The sequence below is a fragment of the Lasioglossum baleicum genome, chromosome 9, assembly GCF_051020765.1.
Source record: "Lasioglossum baleicum chromosome 9, iyLasBale1, whole genome shotgun sequence".
NCBI lineage: Eukaryota > Metazoa > Arthropoda > Insecta > Hymenoptera > Halictidae > Lasioglossum > Lasioglossum baleicum.
Genome location: NC_134937.1, coordinates 12,964,783 through 12,983,186, shown reverse-complemented (window position 1 = coordinate 12,983,186; position 18,404 = coordinate 12,964,783). Strand labels below are relative to the sequence as shown.

At 40.2% G+C, this 18,404-nt stretch overlaps 1 protein-coding gene across 9 annotated transcripts in view; it reads right to left on the bottom strand.

The window, feature by feature from the left end:
- Ethr (ecdysis triggering hormone receptor) overlaps nt 1-18,118 on the bottom strand; it is a 51,520-nt gene extending 33,402 nt beyond the window's left edge. The window contains exons 1-4 of one of the 9 annotated variants that reach the window (XM_076430345.1): nt 17,270-18,105; nt 14,544-15,487; nt 13,381-13,490; nt 13,139-13,301 (exon numbers count right to left, since the gene is read on the bottom strand). In XM_076430345.1, the coding sequence (XP_076286460.1) occupies nt 13,139-13,301; nt 13,381-13,490; nt 14,544-14,634 (364 nt within the window). In that variant the 5' untranslated portion in view covers nt 14,635-15,487; nt 17,270-18,105. Of the gene's footprint in view, nt 1-13,138; nt 13,302-13,380; nt 13,491-14,543 lie in introns of all 9 variants that reach the window. The other 8 variants (XM_076430349.1, XM_076430346.1, XM_076430347.1 and 5 more) reach the window with 8 other exon arrangements.
- Between the last annotated feature and the right edge of the window lie 286 nt (nt 18,119-18,404).

Sequence of the window (18,404 nt, the reverse complement as noted above, 5' to 3'; positions counted from 1 at the left end):
CGAGAACGCTGGAATAGAAAGGGAGGTCGCAAAACGAGGATCTATTATTCAAATTGTTTGTGTTGATTCAAAATTTGCAAGAGACCTGGGTCTGCTACGTGCGCAAGTGGAATAGGCTTCGTTTGGTCAGACACTGGTCTCTCGTCACCGAAACCGTCGCATTCGTAGCGTCAAATTATAATTACGAATTATAATTACAAAGTAATTCAATTACATTCTTCAATTAATTCGTAATTCGAAATTCAGTTGTTTCATTCAATTAAATTACGATGTAATTTGTAATTCTGGCCTCTTATTCGATTCAATTACAATGTAATTGAAATTTTGTGTACATAAAAGACAATGTAATTCAATGATAATATGTTTAAATTGGAACAACTCTGAGTAAACCAAGTTTCATTAAGATCTACAAGAAGTGAAAATGTCAGAAAAATTATTGCTACGATAAACTTTGATCTATTCTGGATTCTGTGCGACTTCCATAGGCATCGGCGAGGCAAATGAGCGTCTCGCATTGAACTATTACTACACGCAAGTCGATTTATTATTATGCAAATATTTTCTCAGTAGCACGTCGATCACTCTGCTCGTTAGCGTTATTGCGGCCGCGTTACCTGTATCCAGGCCGATTAATTCGGTCTAAAAGGACAGGAGTATAATGCCGAGGCATTAGGAAACGGAACGGCGATCTATCAAGACGACGGCAACGAAGAGTTGAAGTTAAATCGTCGACGGCAAAGTGCAAGGAGTTGTTTGCGGTGCAAACAGAGCGGCGGAGTAGCCACGTTTTCTTTTCTCGCGTTCAGAGCCAGTCGGAAGGTTTGTTTGCGAACCGGCGGCGGGACACGTCGTCGAAATGTTTGTCGAAAACCGGGACCAAAGAGGAAAGCCCCTATTATGAGCTGGTAACTATTGTTGTTGCCCCTGCGTGACGATCGCCGATGGAAAATGGAATGTAAATAACGGAACGACCGGTAATTGCTGTCGCAAGGACTCATTAAAATACAACGGCGACGTTGCTAATCAAATTAATGACGGCTACCGACTATGGTTGCGGCGATCGAGGATGCTCGTTAGACGATCTGATCGGTACAGGTCGGTCCGAAGTTCGAGTCCGTTCAACTTCTTTTACATTAACTACATTGTTTAAATATATTGTTTACATTATTAAGAACACTATTGAGAATATGAAATTCAAAATAGTTGAAAAATTGTTAAAAATTGAAGATGTCAATATGTGATTTCTCCTCTATTAAAATTAGTTTCATTTCTTACAATCGATACAGACAATTTTTATTTTGCATAAAGATCCGCAGTCTACTAATCAATTATTTAACATTTAAAAAATCACGGGGAATGGAAATATTCTAGTTCGGCAGAAATGTTCGATTTTCGAGTTAAAATATTTGCGAGTGAAAAGGGTTGAAGATTCTTTTTCAGAAGGGACACCCAGTAGGTGCTAACCACTGGGCCAACCTGTCTTGCTGGGGAACTGACATATTCCACTGAAACTGGTCGATATGGAAGACGTAACCGATGAAAAATGTCGGCAATCTGGTAACTTTCTTTCCAGTTCTCTCCCAGCCTTATCTGCCCGCTCGCAGTAGCGAGGAGGTGCTTCATTTTCTTACGTAAGACCACAATTTGCTAGTCCAAAGCTATGGTTCCCGTAGACCGGTATGTTTTTAAAGGGCAATAAACATTTCATGCGGTACTCTGATCTCGCGTTACTGACCACACTTTTCACGCGAAATTTTCGCTACTCCACAACAAACTTTCCTTCCGAGGTAATAAATCTGTCGACGAAGCTCTAAATCTCTTTTTTCCGACCTCTTTGACCCTGTTTTTTTTTTTAATTTTCCCGGAATTAACGAGCGATCACATTTTCAAGATAAAAAGACAACAATTTAAAAAAGGAAATTAAAAAAAGCAATTTTCAAGGCAAACAAAATCACGAGTCATCGATGATTGAAAATAATACTACCAATTTGTAGAAATCAAATAAAAAAAAAGTAACCTGCAAAAAATAGAAAATATTACACACGATTGTGTTTTAATCAAAACTATGAGATTATATCGACATTTACGGCACCTGTGAAAACGTGACGATACATGTATTGTTCGGAACTAAAATTTAATACGATTTTCATTCCATTTCTACCACGGTAGAAACTCTTATTTTAAAAATCTCGTGGAGCTTTTATCGGAAATTGGAACTAAAAGGATCATCTAATTGAATACCGGTCTCTGAAAATCAATTAAAAAACAAATAAAATTGTGTTATCTTATATTGAAAGCTTCAGAAATCGAACAAACAAATCCATCCACTTCTGTATGTGGGTCTAATCGGCGGAGAGTGGATCTTTTTATTTGAAAAAAAACTTGACACAGCTTTTATTTGAGATTGAGTCGTAACAGGGTGAACTAATTGGACTCCAATCACTCTAGATTAGACCATACACAATTAATAACCATACAAATCTCTGTATTTCGTAAAAATTTAACGCAGCTTTTACTTCATTTTGTTCCATCTTTGCTGCAAAATGCTGCTGCCTAATTGCAAGGTTCGCAGCTCGAAGACAAAAATCAATAAAAATCGTGCAATTCAAGTGGAACTTTGGCGACATCAAATACTTCTAGTAGCACATATACATTAGATTGTAGGAGGGTTGGAGAAAAGGTTTCGGCGTGAGCGACCCTCGATGACGGTTTCGATCGTGGGGTTCGCAGCTGTTGTTCCCAGGGCGACTTTTCTTCTTCGACGGACGGAAAGCAAGCAGCCCGACGTTGTAGTCGCGGTCCCGGTCGTTAGCGGTGCTCCTCGTAAAGGAAACAAACAGCAGATGCTGCTAACAAGGCGCGAGATGTCCTCGGGATAAATAAACGGGACCGTGATGACTGACCGTATTCTCGAATAAAAACGGTAACGAAGGAGGACGATCGGGGTTTTTATTTTTAAAAATACGATAATATTGCATTCAATTATGTTGAGATAAAAACCACGCTTACATTAAAATGCACTAAAAAGGAGAAAATCATTTTTTTCCTGGTTCTCCATAAAATACCGAATCAAATTAAATGATTAATAATATTTTTCCCCAGAATTTTAAGCAATTGGTTCAAAATTTCTTCTGTTATAAAATTAGTGTCGCGATAGATAGAAAAATTTAATATAAATTTAAAATGAAATCATGACATTGGTGACTATAAAAATAAAAGCGTGGAACGCCCACGAAGATTACGTCAATATAGTTTAGCGCTCCACGCTTTTTTAAATTAAATTTTTATATCTATTCCGAAAGTAATTTTATAACAGCAGAAACTTTGAACTAATTGCTTAAAATTTTGGGGAAAAATATTATTAATCATTTAACTGGATTCGGTATTTTATGGAGAACCAGGAAAAGATTATTTTCTCCTTTTTAGTGCGTTTTAATATAAGCGTGGTGTTTAAAAACTTTTTTTTTATATACTATAGTTTCTACTGGCCGTTTCCATTTGCAATAAAGTTTACTTTGAAAAGTTACCTATTTCACTAAGCTGTCTCTTTCAATTATAAAAGAACACCACTCCAATCGTATTCTTCGACAAATTACGATTTCATGAAACATTAAATATTGCGTTGGCAAGAAAGTAATTCCGATGAACTTTAATCAATAAAATATTTTCTTATTTATCCTTTTTTGTAAAATAACATCGAACAAAAGGAGAAATATCTTATTCATTAATGTTCATTACTTGAAGGAAAAATTGGGCTCTATTTCACTTCAAAATAACGAAATTACTTTCTTGCCAACCCAATAGATACATTCATATATATTTCAAACTAAAGACTGATCCTCGTAAAGTGATCAAACTTGGTTTCTGAAGAGTGCTGGCCTGTTTAAAATACACACGCGCGCGCGGAGCGTCTCGGTCGCGAGGTCGTTTGACATAGTCGTGCAAATGGTTGGTTAAACCAGTTTCGAAAATGAAAATAAAATACGGTCCCCGGGGGATTGCGCAGCTTTTACGACTTTCAAGCAGAACGCAGCCGCCGCCGCATGAAAAGTCGAGTTTCCCGACCGCTAAATCGAGACGGACGGCCACGTAGAAGTTGGTGGTCGCGTGGGGACGGGTTTCCATTCGTGTGGGACGATCTGATCCAGGATCTATGTTCGGGAAAAAGGTTTTCTAATCAGATACCAAGTTCCTGGCTACCAGGACACTGATGTTTAATGCCCGAGCTCCAGCGAGAACTTCCAAGATGCTTCATTTCATCAAGGGCTTCGTGAGATCTGGGCTTCCGTGCCGGTTCAATGCGTTGCGTCGTGCGTTTTAACAGCGAACAATCGTAACTTCTTCTAACTAGAATAGACACGTATATTTAAATTAAAATTCAATTTAGCTTTTTCTGCAGGCTTATAAAATTCCTTCGAGAAACAACGAAAGAAGGATCGTAAACCTCGGTCAGATGTTACGCTTACCGGAGCACTAAAACAAATAAAACCCTATTTTGCTGCAAGCTCCCTGCATTTATGTATAAAGCCTTAAATCTGCATAATCGCCTCCTGTCTATGCACACAGAACAATTTTCAAACAAAGTTCTCCGGCATTTTTAAGCCAATCTTCCGCGTTGTTTATTAAATATACAGCTTGTTAAATAGAATTTTTCGTGATGCCTTCGTGACCGATGAATTTCAAAAAAATTGAAATTTTTCTCACTCACTTCTCTCGTAAATGCAGAAAATCCGCAGTTTAATTATTATTAGATGAATACGTTAGAGACGGTTTTTATCTCTCGGAAAATCTTTAAACGAAATATTGCATCAGAGTGCATTCAGCCGATATCTGCACTTGATTGCATCGGTCGACGGAATTTCCAAGGCAATCTGCAGAGCCGATCGGACGTCGATTACCGAACAAAGGCTGGAGAATTTTATCATACTTAAGAGCGTCTTGATGCAGTTAGGCGAGACAATATTTTGCAGAGGAGTAAATCATAGAGGTTCGATCGACGGGCACAGCCGAGCTGCTCGTCTGAATTTATTGTTCGCGGATGCGAACGTTGCCTGTCCGACGAAACCATATATTTTCGTCGCTTGGGTGATTTAGGGTTGCAATGAAACTGGATGAAGAACTCTGGCTAGTTTTACTGCCGTGGCTGAAAAAAGCCGCTTCGTAGTCGTGAAAATTTTAATGCGAAGATGGACGATCGAACGATGTATTTTCCGTACGAGATTTCAGCTGAAACGTCATTTCGCGGACCGAGCGTAGAATCATCCGAGTCCCACGATCCATCGCACCTATTTCGTTTCCGAAAATTCTCAAATAAAATGCAAAAACTCGGTGCACCGAATAAAACATTTATTTTATTCTGCATTTTAATATGCAGTTAATGTTCACTTTAATATTCTGCAGTAAATTATTGCAACTACGATTTCACTGAACATTTGCCCCGCAGTAAATTATTGGAACTACAATTAAAGTGTTGTCTCTGCGGTAAAGTACCGAAAATCATTGCAACTGCAATTTCATTGAACAGTCGTCGCTACAGTAAAATATTGAAAGTACAGTTTCATTGAACACTTGCCCCCGTAGTGAATTATTGAAGCTACAATTTCATTAAATTGTTGTCTCTGCGGTGAATTACAGAATCTACGATACAATTCCATTGAATTGTAGTCTCCGCTGTGAATCACTGAATCCGCAATTTCATTGGACAGCTTCCTCTGCATAAAACTGTCTACAATTTCGTCGAATAGTGATTTTATTACATCAATCACAGGTAGAACAGTTTTATTGTGCATAATGATCAGCTGTCCAATTATAATCTATACATTTCCCCCGAACAGTTTCCCCCGCGTAAAAATCAGAAATAGAACATTTCCACCGACGATAACCAGTGACCCCCGCCCACAATTCTAGAACATACATTTTTCAGAACCGTTCTCCTCGCATAGAATTGTGAAACATTTCTCACTGAATTGTACACGAACCCTTTTCACTCATACGCGAAACAGTCGGTAGAAATCGCAGTGGCGTCACCAGCTGGAACCGCTGAATAAGATCAAACTCGTTCGATTCGCATGAAGGTTTCACGGAGGAAAGTGCTCGGTGTATTGTTAATGGTAATACGCGTTGTCGATCGTGACGTCCGTTCACGGGGGACTGCTGCAAAGGGAGCGGCCCGCGAGTGCGCCAGCGATAAAATCGAAATTTTACGACGTCGATAATCGCGGTTGTACCATGTCGCAACGGTGCTCTTTAACGGCGATTTAACTGGCGTTCGTTAGCCAATCGCCGTGTTAACAAGATCAAATCGTCCTGTCGGACCGAGTTCCGACAAATCGTCAATGGTAATTGAGTCAGCAATTTCAATCGACTGCCGGTCATAAGCAACACATAAAAGTGAGTTCCTCAAAGACGTCCACAAGTACGTCAAACTTTATTTTAACTGCTGAACAGAGTTGGGCATTAATCAATTAAAATTTTAACCAAGATTGATTGACTAATGTGTACGATTAAAACAGGTAATCATTGAAAAATGGACGATTGATTCAATTGATTGATGAAGTTAATCGTCAATCGTTGACTAAAAAATGAAATCATCCAAAAATCGGAGAGAGGGACTGATTTAATCGATTGTTGCAATCATAAATTGCAATAAGGAGGGAGAGAGCGGAGATGGAGAATTGACAGAGAAATATATCTCAACAAAAACTCAGTTTACATTTTTTTCAGTATGCATACAGTTTTGATTCCGTATTTGATTTCGAAATTTCAGCATTAATCAATTATTCGATTGACGATTACACTTGAAGAGAATGTAATCGTTAACCGCAATTAACGACTAAAGTAGGAGTTTAATTGTTAATTGCGATTAACGATTGAAGTAGAAATTTATTCGTCGATCGTCGATGAAATTTTTGCCCAACTCTGCTGCTGAAACACCGTGAAGACTTCTCTGGTTCATTTCTAAAACCCATTACCAGAAGGATGCTGTGTTTCCCCATAGAAAATGTTTTTCCCCGTGCACCGCGTGCAGCACTGCACCGAAATGACCAACGCCATGGTCGACCCCGTGTCGAAACACGGTATTATACTCCTCTTTTTTCGTCATCGACGAGTCATAGTTTCTCATCGCCGTGGAGTAGTGTACACCGAGAACAACGGAACGATCGAACGAATGCAGAGGGTGACTGGATCATGCGGAGAACGGTGAAGATCGCTGCGAGGATAGCAGAGGTTCCATGGTGTGTATACGGGGATGGAATAGATGGGGGTGCGATGGGAATAGCGTTTAGGTGTCTGGGTTTTATGAGGCGCGGACTGCTAGCCTTAACTTGACGTCCTCGCCCCATGCCAACCGCTATTTCCCTTGAATTCCTCGCGTTCCTCTCGTCTTTCATCGTGGACCTGCTTCAAGGGAACGTTTCGGTAATCAAGTCATCTGTATTTGAAAATTTTCCATTAACCCTGGATAATTAACGAGCGAACGCGCCGAATGTTTTTATTCCTTGCGTTTGGAAACGTCTTAACCGTTTGCCGTCTTTTAGAACGTCTTTATCCCGCAAAATGTCGTAGAAGAGAAAAGAGAATTTATATTTTTTGAAAGGAATTATTTTAGCTGGAAAGAGATTTCTCATTTTCGAGTTGAAGTAGCTCCGAGTGCAAAGGGTTAACATTTACATCTTAGGTTTTTCGGTTGTGTTTCGCGTTAAAGAAAATAGAAGTCACGAAGTTTTGGGTAAATTTAAACTACAAACAAGAAAACTGTGTGAAATTGATACGAAGAACGGACGAGGGTGAAAAGAAGATGATACCGATGAGTCCACAACGTTTACAAAGCAGAATTACTGTGAAAATTCGCGGAAAGTAGAGTTACAAAGAAGACACTCGGGTAGACTGAAGATCAACGTAACTCAAAGAGTAAACGTTTCCCTCGTTCAGCCAATTGTTTCAAAGCAAAAAGGAGGTCCTCGACTATCACTTAATTCGCGAAAGCTTCTCGAGACCCAGTTATAACCTCCGAGAAAGAAGAAAACGGTTATCAGCCACGAAAAGAGACAGAGAGAAAGAGATTCATCGTGAGAGAGATAGAGAGAACGGCGCACGAGTCACCGAGTAATTCCACTTCGAACAATACTTTCATTCTGTTGCAAAGTATCCGATTCTCCCAGGGATGAGGTTTCGTATAGTTTCCGAAACACAGTGAAAAGTTGGCGAAACTGGGCGAGGAACAAGCGGATAAGAAACAAAGAAAATAAAACGATATCGTTGATATATACGAGACCGGTGGCGTGTATATTTATCAAACTTGCTCCGAAGAAGCCACGCGAAGTGAATGAAAAATTGGAAAAACGAGAAGTACCTGCGACGAGAAAGTGCACACAGTGTGCCGGTTAAATTTCGCTGAGAATTCGCGAACCCTCGTAAGGCGAAGTTTCAAAGTTTGCGAGTAGAACTTTACACTTCTATTTTCCGAGAATCTATGAAAATGTTCCTGGATCCTTAATGTGCTCGATTATGGTCCGAGTAATGTAGACGAAGCTTTCAGGTTGTAAATGGTGCGATTATGGGACTGCTCCTTTGCTACTGATTAAATTTCGCTCACCGGTGTAGACGGGGTCCGTTATGCGAAACGAACATTTCGTTTCTTTATGCGAATGGCGTGCAGTTAATGCGAACGATATTCTGGAAACTATTACAAAATTATTCGTCCACTTTCTGGCATTAGTTAAATTCCCAAAAATCAACGAAATTAAAAAAAAAAAATCTTCACCATGCCTTCCAGTGTTTTATCATCGCGCTATCAGGTGCCACGAGTTCGCGAAGTTTCCGCGGATTTCGAAACCCTTCTGGGGTCTCCGGTTTCACAGCACTCTCTGCATCGATCCAGCGGCGAGTTCCTCGCGATAGAATTCCATACTCTTAAGCAGGCGTTCGCAAACCCCGTCATATTAGACGACCATAAATTCCACATGTCGGGAGAGCATGCTCGTCGATGAAAGACAAGACTTCGACGCCGTGGAACGTCTCTCCGGAGAGCGACGATGGTATTAAGGAGATTCGAGCGTGCAAGGAACGTTCCACTGGCAATCTGATGCAGTCCTCAGCATATATGCGAACTTCATGATTTCCTTGTGCTTCGAACATTCTCTCCAGTGCGACGCCACTTTTCGTGTTACGTCGATCATCGAAATTCCTCAGAAAACGTTCTCAAGATTTCACGAAATGAAGATTAGGATCAAGCAGAAGATGTTTGAAGAACTAACGCGCACAAATGTGATTTAGAATGGAACAATGATTTATCACGTGTTGGAAATGAAAGATCGAAAGGCGTCTGGTCCAGGGAACAATGTAGCAAAGTCGGGACCCACAGGATTCGTTCACGTTGAATCATGCAATATTCTTAAAACAGCCCCTTCGATGTTACGATCAGTAGAATGTGTTCCAGTTTTCTGCTCCATCTCGTTGCCTCCGTCACAGCAATCCGGAGCGTATGTCGTGTGAAAAGGCAATTTCTAATACGTTGCGCAACGCGGGATATTTTCAACGAGATTTTATGCGATTCTGTCGGGATGCTCATGCCAAACACGGATAACTCGATCGCTCGGAGCTTTCGATGAACAGTAATATGCGTTTCCCATCGATACAAATGACGTCGCACGCCCGCTGGCGCAAAGTGTTTAATCGGACACATCGGGGCAAACTATATTGTCAATAATCTGCGAACCTTCGTGCGGCACACCAGTGTTGGGCAAAAATTTAATCAACGATTGACGACTAAATTTCTACTTCAATCGTTAATCGCAATTAATAATTAATCTCCTCGTTTGGTTGTTAAAAAATTGTGGTTAACGATTAAATACTTATTAATCGTTAATTGCTATTAACGATTATTAATCGTCAATCGGATAATTGATTAATGATTAACTGCTGAAATTTCGAAATGAAATACGTAATCAGAACTGCATGAATACTGAAAAAAATGTAAACTGAGTTTAGGTGTATTGTCATTTGGTCCATAATACAAATTCTGTTTACGTGCTTTTATGTTTTTTTAATTTTTTAATTTTTTAATCAACGATTGATGATTAAATCAATCGATTGAATCAATCGCCGATTTTTCGACGATTTCTTCATTTAATCAACGATTAACGATTAACTTCATCAATCGATTGAATCAATCGCCGATTTTTCGACGATTTCTGTTTTTAATCGTATACATTAATCAATCAATCATGATTAGAATTTTAATCGATTAATGCCCAACTCTGCGGTACACAAATTTTCCGGGTGTCGATCGTCGCCATTAGAAATTTAGCTCGTTACAATTATAAAACACGGAATGAAATTGTTATTTTGCACAAAGATTCGTCCCGATGCTCGTATTTTCGGCGATACGTACAATGTATTCTCCGAATTCTCGGTCGTAAAAATTTGTCTGGGTCAAACGGCGATTGAATCGAGCGATAAAAGCATACGTGTAATTCCTGCTGCTGGAGATTTATTGTTAAACAACGATAAAGTCGCAGAAACGGGGAGATCTTCCGAAACAATTTGGTGGAGTCGTAAATAAACTGCAGAACTTTACGTAGAATCGGTGCTTTGTTCGGGTGACTTATGTGGACAGGTGCTAAACAGAACTGTATTTCTTCTCTTAAGGAGTTGAACCCGTTCAAGTGAACATTAAAGTATTCTTGGACCTTATTGTTCGCTTCGTTAGCGTTTCTCTCGTTTGTTTACCCTCGTTCTTCGAGGACTATTATCCAAAGATTCGTTTTCATACATTATTTTCCCGAAAGAAAGAGGAAATTTATTCCCAGAGAAAATGAGAGAAAAATAGTTGATTATTTCGTTGAAGATTGTATAGCTTGCTGATCAACTCTAGCACGTTTCTCGAGACAGTGGTCCCCGAGTCTCACAGCTTTTATAAATCCTCCGGTGTTCTAGCAGCAGCTCTCGCGGAGGCTTTAAAAGTTTAACGGGTCGTGCAGCGGGCAACGGGAACAGAAATTCCCATGGAGATGAGGAAGAATCGGCGTGGCGTAGGTGGCGTAATTAATTGCGACTACCATCGTGAACAGGAGAACGCGCACAACTTTGAAAAAACCCCATTGTGACCGCGCACTTTACCTTCTCCTCCTTCTCGCTTAATCACGCGTGTTAATTCATTAACGGACGCTGTCCTTAACGAGTACGAATTCCTGTACTCGGGTGAAAACCTGCACACGGTGTTCTTTGACCTTCGAGAGGATGTATTTTTACTTCGAAATGTACGGTACCTTTACGACGTGGGCGAATGGGAGATGCAAACGCAAATGGATAACATTGTTGAAGTTACTCCAATTTCCCTTGATTGCCGAAATAAAACGGTCAGTAGAAATTGTTGCTTTTATTGTGCCCTGGTTTAATCAATTTCTCTGCTGTGCAGCGAGTGCAGTGCGGATTTCTACGCATTCATGGTAGTTACGCGAATTCGAACTCACGAGAATCTCGACGAAGGCTTTAAAAATTAAAAGAATAAAATTATGATGGTTTGTATTTGAGCGTTCTTGTTAACGCATTATTGAATAATCTTGAAAAATCTATGGTACACGGATAAACACTTTTTAGTGGAACCTTCAACAGCGATAACGTCATCTGATACATAGTTTCACTTAAGATTGTAATGTAAAAGAAAATTTCCATGCTTTCTTATGGTACAGCAGAATTATTGAAAATCCTATTAATAAGCTTTCGCTAGGTAAAGTGTTAATATTCAATATTTATGATTTATAACAGGCTGCGAGGTTCGAAGCACTAGGTAGCACGCGAATTTAGAGTAAGTAATTAAGTTTAGTTAATAACGATGAAATCCCGTCGAAAACCGTCGGCGACGGTTAGAGGAGACGGTGTTTCGGCTCGTGGATTGATTTACTCGGACTACAGCATTCCCCGTCCGTTGTTTCAGTCGTCTATTCGTATTCCGTTCGAATAGACAAGAGAATCTACGCCGGTTTTAATTTCAATCGGATCGCGTGGCATGGTCTCCCGACGACGTTTCCACTCGGTGTGCCGTCGTTTCGTTGGCTGGATTCTATCCAAGAAACCGTAACCGTTCGAAAGCGTTTTACCGTTCGAGGAAAAACACCGGTGACCTCGTGCCATGCCAAAAACTATAGGGAGGGACCTAGTATCACCCAGGCTTCTTATCTTTGCGCTGGAAGATTGCGAACAAGGAGGAACTCTGCGAATAGGGAGCACCACTCTGCTAATTCTGCAACGATGAGGAAACTTTGGGATTTTTCGTGGGTGTACGGGGCTTATTAAATATTCTATAAGGAAATTTTATAGTGTTTCTTGAGCAGCTCGCAAGACTAATTAGAAGATACTATCGATCGCAAATTCCATTTCCGCTCTCTGACAACTCTCTCGCCTAACCAGCGCATTATTGAATTAGAGGATGCAATGAGAGAAACGCACTATACGTCTGATTCATGCCCTAGCCGGTCTGCGACTTCCTATTGGCAATTGAAGACGTGTCGCTGCAATTTAGCAATCAAAATTCAAAGCTCCCCTCCGATGCATCTCTGGCGGCGTGCAAGAAGAACGCGTGTAAACAACGTGACCCACGTTGTATACACGGTGTCCTAATTCATCCGAGAAAGGTACTACGTTCTCTTTCAAAAATCACTGGAGACGTTCTCGTCGATAAATCAGAGTAAAATTTAAACAAAAGCCACACATTTCACGTTCTTTGTTCAATTTCGCTGACCACCATTTATCATTCGCTTGGAAAAAGTGTATGGACTACATGGAAGAACGCTGTTATAAGCAGAGAGACATTTGTGTAAGAAAAGAACGTGATGAATAGCCTCGAAGCTCGCATAACGATTAACTCCAATGATTAATCTCTTCGAGACATCATTTTTTTTAGAGCGAGCAGTTAAATTTGTTAAAGTGAACTGGATCGACGCAATTTTTCCGGGGCGAGGGTTTCAATTTGTTGAACTGGCCTCTACGGTCGTCCAAATTGACGTTTTAAATGGCATTTATTAAATCTAATTAAATTGACATTTTAGAAGTATTATTTTTTCGAAGATTGTAGTTGTATGTTTTACAAGAACACCTTATACAGAAGCATGCATTCTGACGTGAAACAATGACTCACACATATGTTCCCCGAGCGGCCACACTTGCGGTCCGGAGTTGACCTCGACGAGAACTGTGGGGGTGCAAATCAGAAGAACGAAGAGATCAGCCACGCTCAGATTCACCAGGAAGATGTTCGTGCTGTTCCTCATGTCCTTGCCACGGAACACTACTAGCGGCACCTGGAAAACGTGAAAAACAGAGGTGTTTCAAGTCATTCAAATCTTGAAACCATTGAAAGAAAAAGAAAGCAGAACTCGCCATAAGATTTCCTATGATTCCAAGTACCATCACAACGATGCAAACGATCATGGACGTGGTGCGAATATACGCAGGCAGCATGTAAGTGGTCGCATTTTCGGATTCGATCACTGAAACAAAGTTCACTGCAATTGATCCTATCACTGTCAGCCACTCGAGCAGCCTCTCGACAACAAAACATATTTGCTCTCAATAAAACAAACTAGCAGAAATACGCCAACGATTTTATAGGATTTTTTTTTGCGGACGGATGTACCGCCTCGAATGTGTACGAAACTTTACAAAACATGGTTTCAATAAAATCCGATACTGCATTTGCGTGGGTGAAGCGTTACTTTCGACAAAACCCATTATTTTCCGCGGGAACAAGAGCTCTCGCTATATATTTACATAGCCGATGGAAAATCGAGAAATTCACGAAAATTATTCGCTGGTATTAACACGTACAGCGCATAATAAATAAAAAGAACCGGAAAGGGAAGTGTATTATCGATGGATCATGCGCGGGCACGCGTTGCGGTGATATTATACGGAGCCCATTAACTCAATCTATGTAATTTAATCAAATTAATTGCCCGGAAGGCCGCCGCACGGACCGCCATGGACGTTCGTCAAAATTTGCAAAGCAGCGTGAAGAATTAAAATTTAGATTCATGGTAAGTTCAATATCTACATTACGGATCTTTGTACAATTTTTTTATGGACGTTCGTCAAAATTTTCAAAGCGGCATGAAGAATTAAAATTATATTCGTAGTAAGTTCAATATCTACATTACGGATTATTTTACAATTCTTTTATGGACGTTCGTCAAAATTTGCAAAGCAGCGCGAAGAATTAAAATTTAGATTCGTAGTAAGTTCAATATCTACATCACGGATGATTTTACAATTCTTTTATGGACATACATCAAAATTTGCAAAGCAGCATGAAGAATTAAAATTTAGATTCATGATAAGTTCAATTTCTACGTTACGAATCATTATACAATCCCTTCATGTGGACAAATCGCGTTCGCTACTGCTAGTAAAATAAAAATGATTCAGAATTCGATCAGGCTTTGTCACACGAATACAGGAAACTCTACCACGCGGTGACGGTTACCGCGATTATGTGTCGGATCGATTCGCTACCCGCCCGCAAATAAATCGTGGCATCATCATACCGGGCAGATCATTGTGGGCATCGTTTCCAATGACGGTCGCGTAGTATGAAGAATTCGATTCGAGCGGAACACTGGACACCGTGGACAACATTTTTCAGCCGGGACCGTGAGATCTTCTATCCAGCACAGTCGATCCTCTATCCTCCTTATCAATAGTCCATCTTGTCATTCGAATTCCACTGGAGTAGGCTAGCGTCTCTCCGACTATCGTACACCGTGGTTGGTTTCTCGATTCACATGTTTACGAGACGAGTGCCTAAATCTTCCGAAGTTTGGAAAATTGGTCCTGGCCAATTTACGTCGGCAGCTTCACGTTGACTCGCGAGAATGACTCGCGCAAGCTACAACGTTCGCGAACACGAGGAACATCCATCGAGAGTCGCGAACTGGGACCGGATACGATGTCCTTCGACTTCCTGGCATAGTTGGGTATACTTAACGCGATGGTATTAAGTGACATTATAAACTGCTTCCACTCGAACCGGTTCCGCTTCCTCGGGGTTCCTACGAGGGTGTTAGGCTATATCCGTAACCGGTAATCAACCGTTCCACCCACGAACCACGGGTCCCGTCTTCGACCCGCGCTCTCTTCGTCAATCTTTTCGGACAGCCAATTCGGACTTAATCAGTTTAACCCCCTAGAGGCGCACCGGCCACGCTAAATATAATAGGTTCGTTATCCTAGGCTACTGGACGAGCCAGCCGCCTTTTGTTTGCGGTTGTCGGCTTGTTAAGGGTATTGTGAACGACAGTTTTTGAGATGGAAAAGAATTTTCAGCCGGTGGTTTACGGTTGATTTTTAAGTTTCACGAGGAGGTAAGAATTCGGGGGTGGAAGATTGTTTGAACGGGATATGATTTTTATCAAAATCTATATCTTGTTGTTAGTATTTCACGCTTTTCAGTTCGATGTACAGGGTGATTCTTGGAACTGGGACCATGGAACTGGTAAAAATAGAAAAAAATTTTATAAAAAAGATTAAACAGATTTCGAAGAAACACAATAAAAAAATGTACTAAAAAGTATGAAATAATTTCCATTTCATTTATGTGAATACACACGAACTTAAATACAATACAATCTTCTCGGATTATGATTTCATTGCAATATGGTGGACTTGGAGATCGGTAAGCATGTAGAAGAATTTAAGGATTTTCGTACTTTCCAGTGTCGAAAATTTTCAATTTTGTACCACCTGCGAAAAGATTGTATTGTTTTTAAGTTGTTAAGAAATGTTAAGAAATATCGGAAAGAATATAAGAAAGTTAAGAAATGTCAGTATTCATATTTTTCAATTGTCGCACTATCGTATACAAATTGTTAATTGAATGACCCCTCTGTTCTCATTGCAGTCAATAAAAGACAATGCTCTTTCACCGTGTACTGAAAATGATAACCCCTATAGTTCATCGATACAGATGGTATTGCAGTAATTTCAAACATCGAGCAACATTTATTGAACGATTTAGTGAATTTATCGTGAATGTTCGGCGTTGTGGAATATCTTTTTCGGACACGTCCGGAACGGTGTTTTACGAAGGGATAACGAGCGAATGAGAATTGAAACATAACCCATATAAAACGGTAAAAATAGCAACCGCGCTTTCAATTCACCGGCGAATCGGTTCTTGTTACGGTGGTAGGTGCTGGAGATAAATATTTTTATCCTGCCTCCTTTGTACGGCCATTCCGTCTATCACTCATAAACGCCGTATGTGGGTCGCAGCACCTCAAGTATTTACCTTGGCACAGTCGGTTAACACCAATTAACTGCTGTCTTATCGAAATCTATTCGGAACCTAATTCCGCCTCGTTCCATTCGATCGTCACGCCTCAACTAATGATGAATTGTGCCCCCTGAAACGACCTGCCTCAACCTCGATCGACAATTTTCGCCTCGAAAACATATTCGTACACTTTCTTCCAGCAACGCTTCTACAAAGAAACAATTTTTCTTCTCTTTTTCAATCATTCTATTCAAGCTACTCGCACTCCATTTTCTACGTAACTGGTCGCATGAAACTTTACACGACTCCAACGTAAATCAATTTTTATTCGATGAAATGACTATACTTTCATGGAAAATGGAAAGCTAGAATTGTCGACTTTTTTTTATGCTTGAAACACTGAGTTTGAAATTTAAAAGTTAACGTCCCATCGACTGCTATTGATTGATTTTAATGTTTCCATTAATTTTTACGCATGTAGGACTTCTAAAATTGTCAGGAAATGCTGCAACATAAAATTCCACAGGATTCAGTACGAGATTTCGATTAATTTCAAAACTACAAAGACTACTACCACTAAAAATGAGATTTTACATGGTTCCACTTTCTTGCAATTTGCCTAGAAAAATTGTAAATTGTACGAACATCCGCAGTCTAGGCCGGCAAACGTTAAACTTTTTCAAGAAACTGTACGTCGTGTTTGGCTTCCACTTTCAACGTTTAACGCACACAGTAATTACTCCCTCGCAGATGTATGCATATGTACATATCGATACGATAACGAGTGTGTCGAGGGAGAGAAACAGTAAAATCGTTTCTTTTTCGACAACAAAATTTCGCGTTCCGAAATAATGCAGAAATTAATTGACCGTGCGCTGACGAATCACTGACATTCCAATACAATTCGGTATCCGGCTCATTGTTTGCTATCGATGTTTATTAAATGCCACTTGTAGCTCACGCTTCCGATTCGCCGTGTAATATTAACGAAACGCTTACCTCCTCGTTAATTATCGTGGGACGATTAATTACGTTACACAATACCCTGCCACTTTCCCTCGGAGAACAATCATCGCGCTATTTTTATAAGCCCTGTTCGTACTTCATAAATGATATCAAATCTAAAACATTTCTTTTGTAACAAATCTTTCGAGCTTAATGTTTAAGCATCGTGCGGCGAACTTCATATCGCTCTCGTTCGCCATTCAGGTACCGTATCAATAAACATTTACCGCGACAATATCAAACAAATACCGTTCGTTACCTCATTCATCGTTTCACGAAATAACAATGGAAATTTCGCACCCGTTTGCTCGCATAACCACTCTCTCACGGTCAATTCGGAGCTGTCACTTTCAAACGAAACTTCACAATCACGATCATTCACTCTGCGACGGTACAAACTTTGTGGTAAGTCTGAATAATCAATTCGAATGGAAATAATTGAGTGACACTTGACAGTCTCACTGTTCGCACACACACTATCTCGCGAAATCGGCAATCGCGTTCGTATATTAGAGAATTTTTGGGTATTGACAGTCGAGAGTGACAATTACGAGACACGTGACAGAGCGCTGCGCGAAACAACCAGGTTTCTGGAAGAACGACAACCGTGGCGATCAAATAGTGCCGGTGAACTGAATGAAGATCGCTTGGCCCGCCACGATTCTCGTTCGTGCAACGCGCATGCGTGCTCCTTTATCCTCCCGCACGCGCGTTCTGATAACATTTTCAATTTTGCTAGCCCGCATCAGATAGGCCACACACACATTTGTAATACCAATTGAAAAAACTCTACCTATGCGGCTCCTTCTTCCACTTTTCTTACCTGCTCCCCCCTTGATCTTGATTCCCTTTAATTCTAGCGGCAAATTCTAATCGCAAATGGCAAGTTCAAAATCTGGTACTAATTTAAATTATATTTTATAAAATGTTCATACTGTAGGTCGTCAATTATGTTTAATGAACAGTATATTAGTTTTACGATAACATGATCCCAATAAAACCATCCTCTAAACGGGAGCCAAGTTCCTATAGCCGTAAAAAGTTGTAAGATCGAACAAAATACGGCCAAGTTCGTTAGCTTAGAAATACCTCTTGTAATACTGAAAAAAGCGTTTGTAAAAATTAGCTT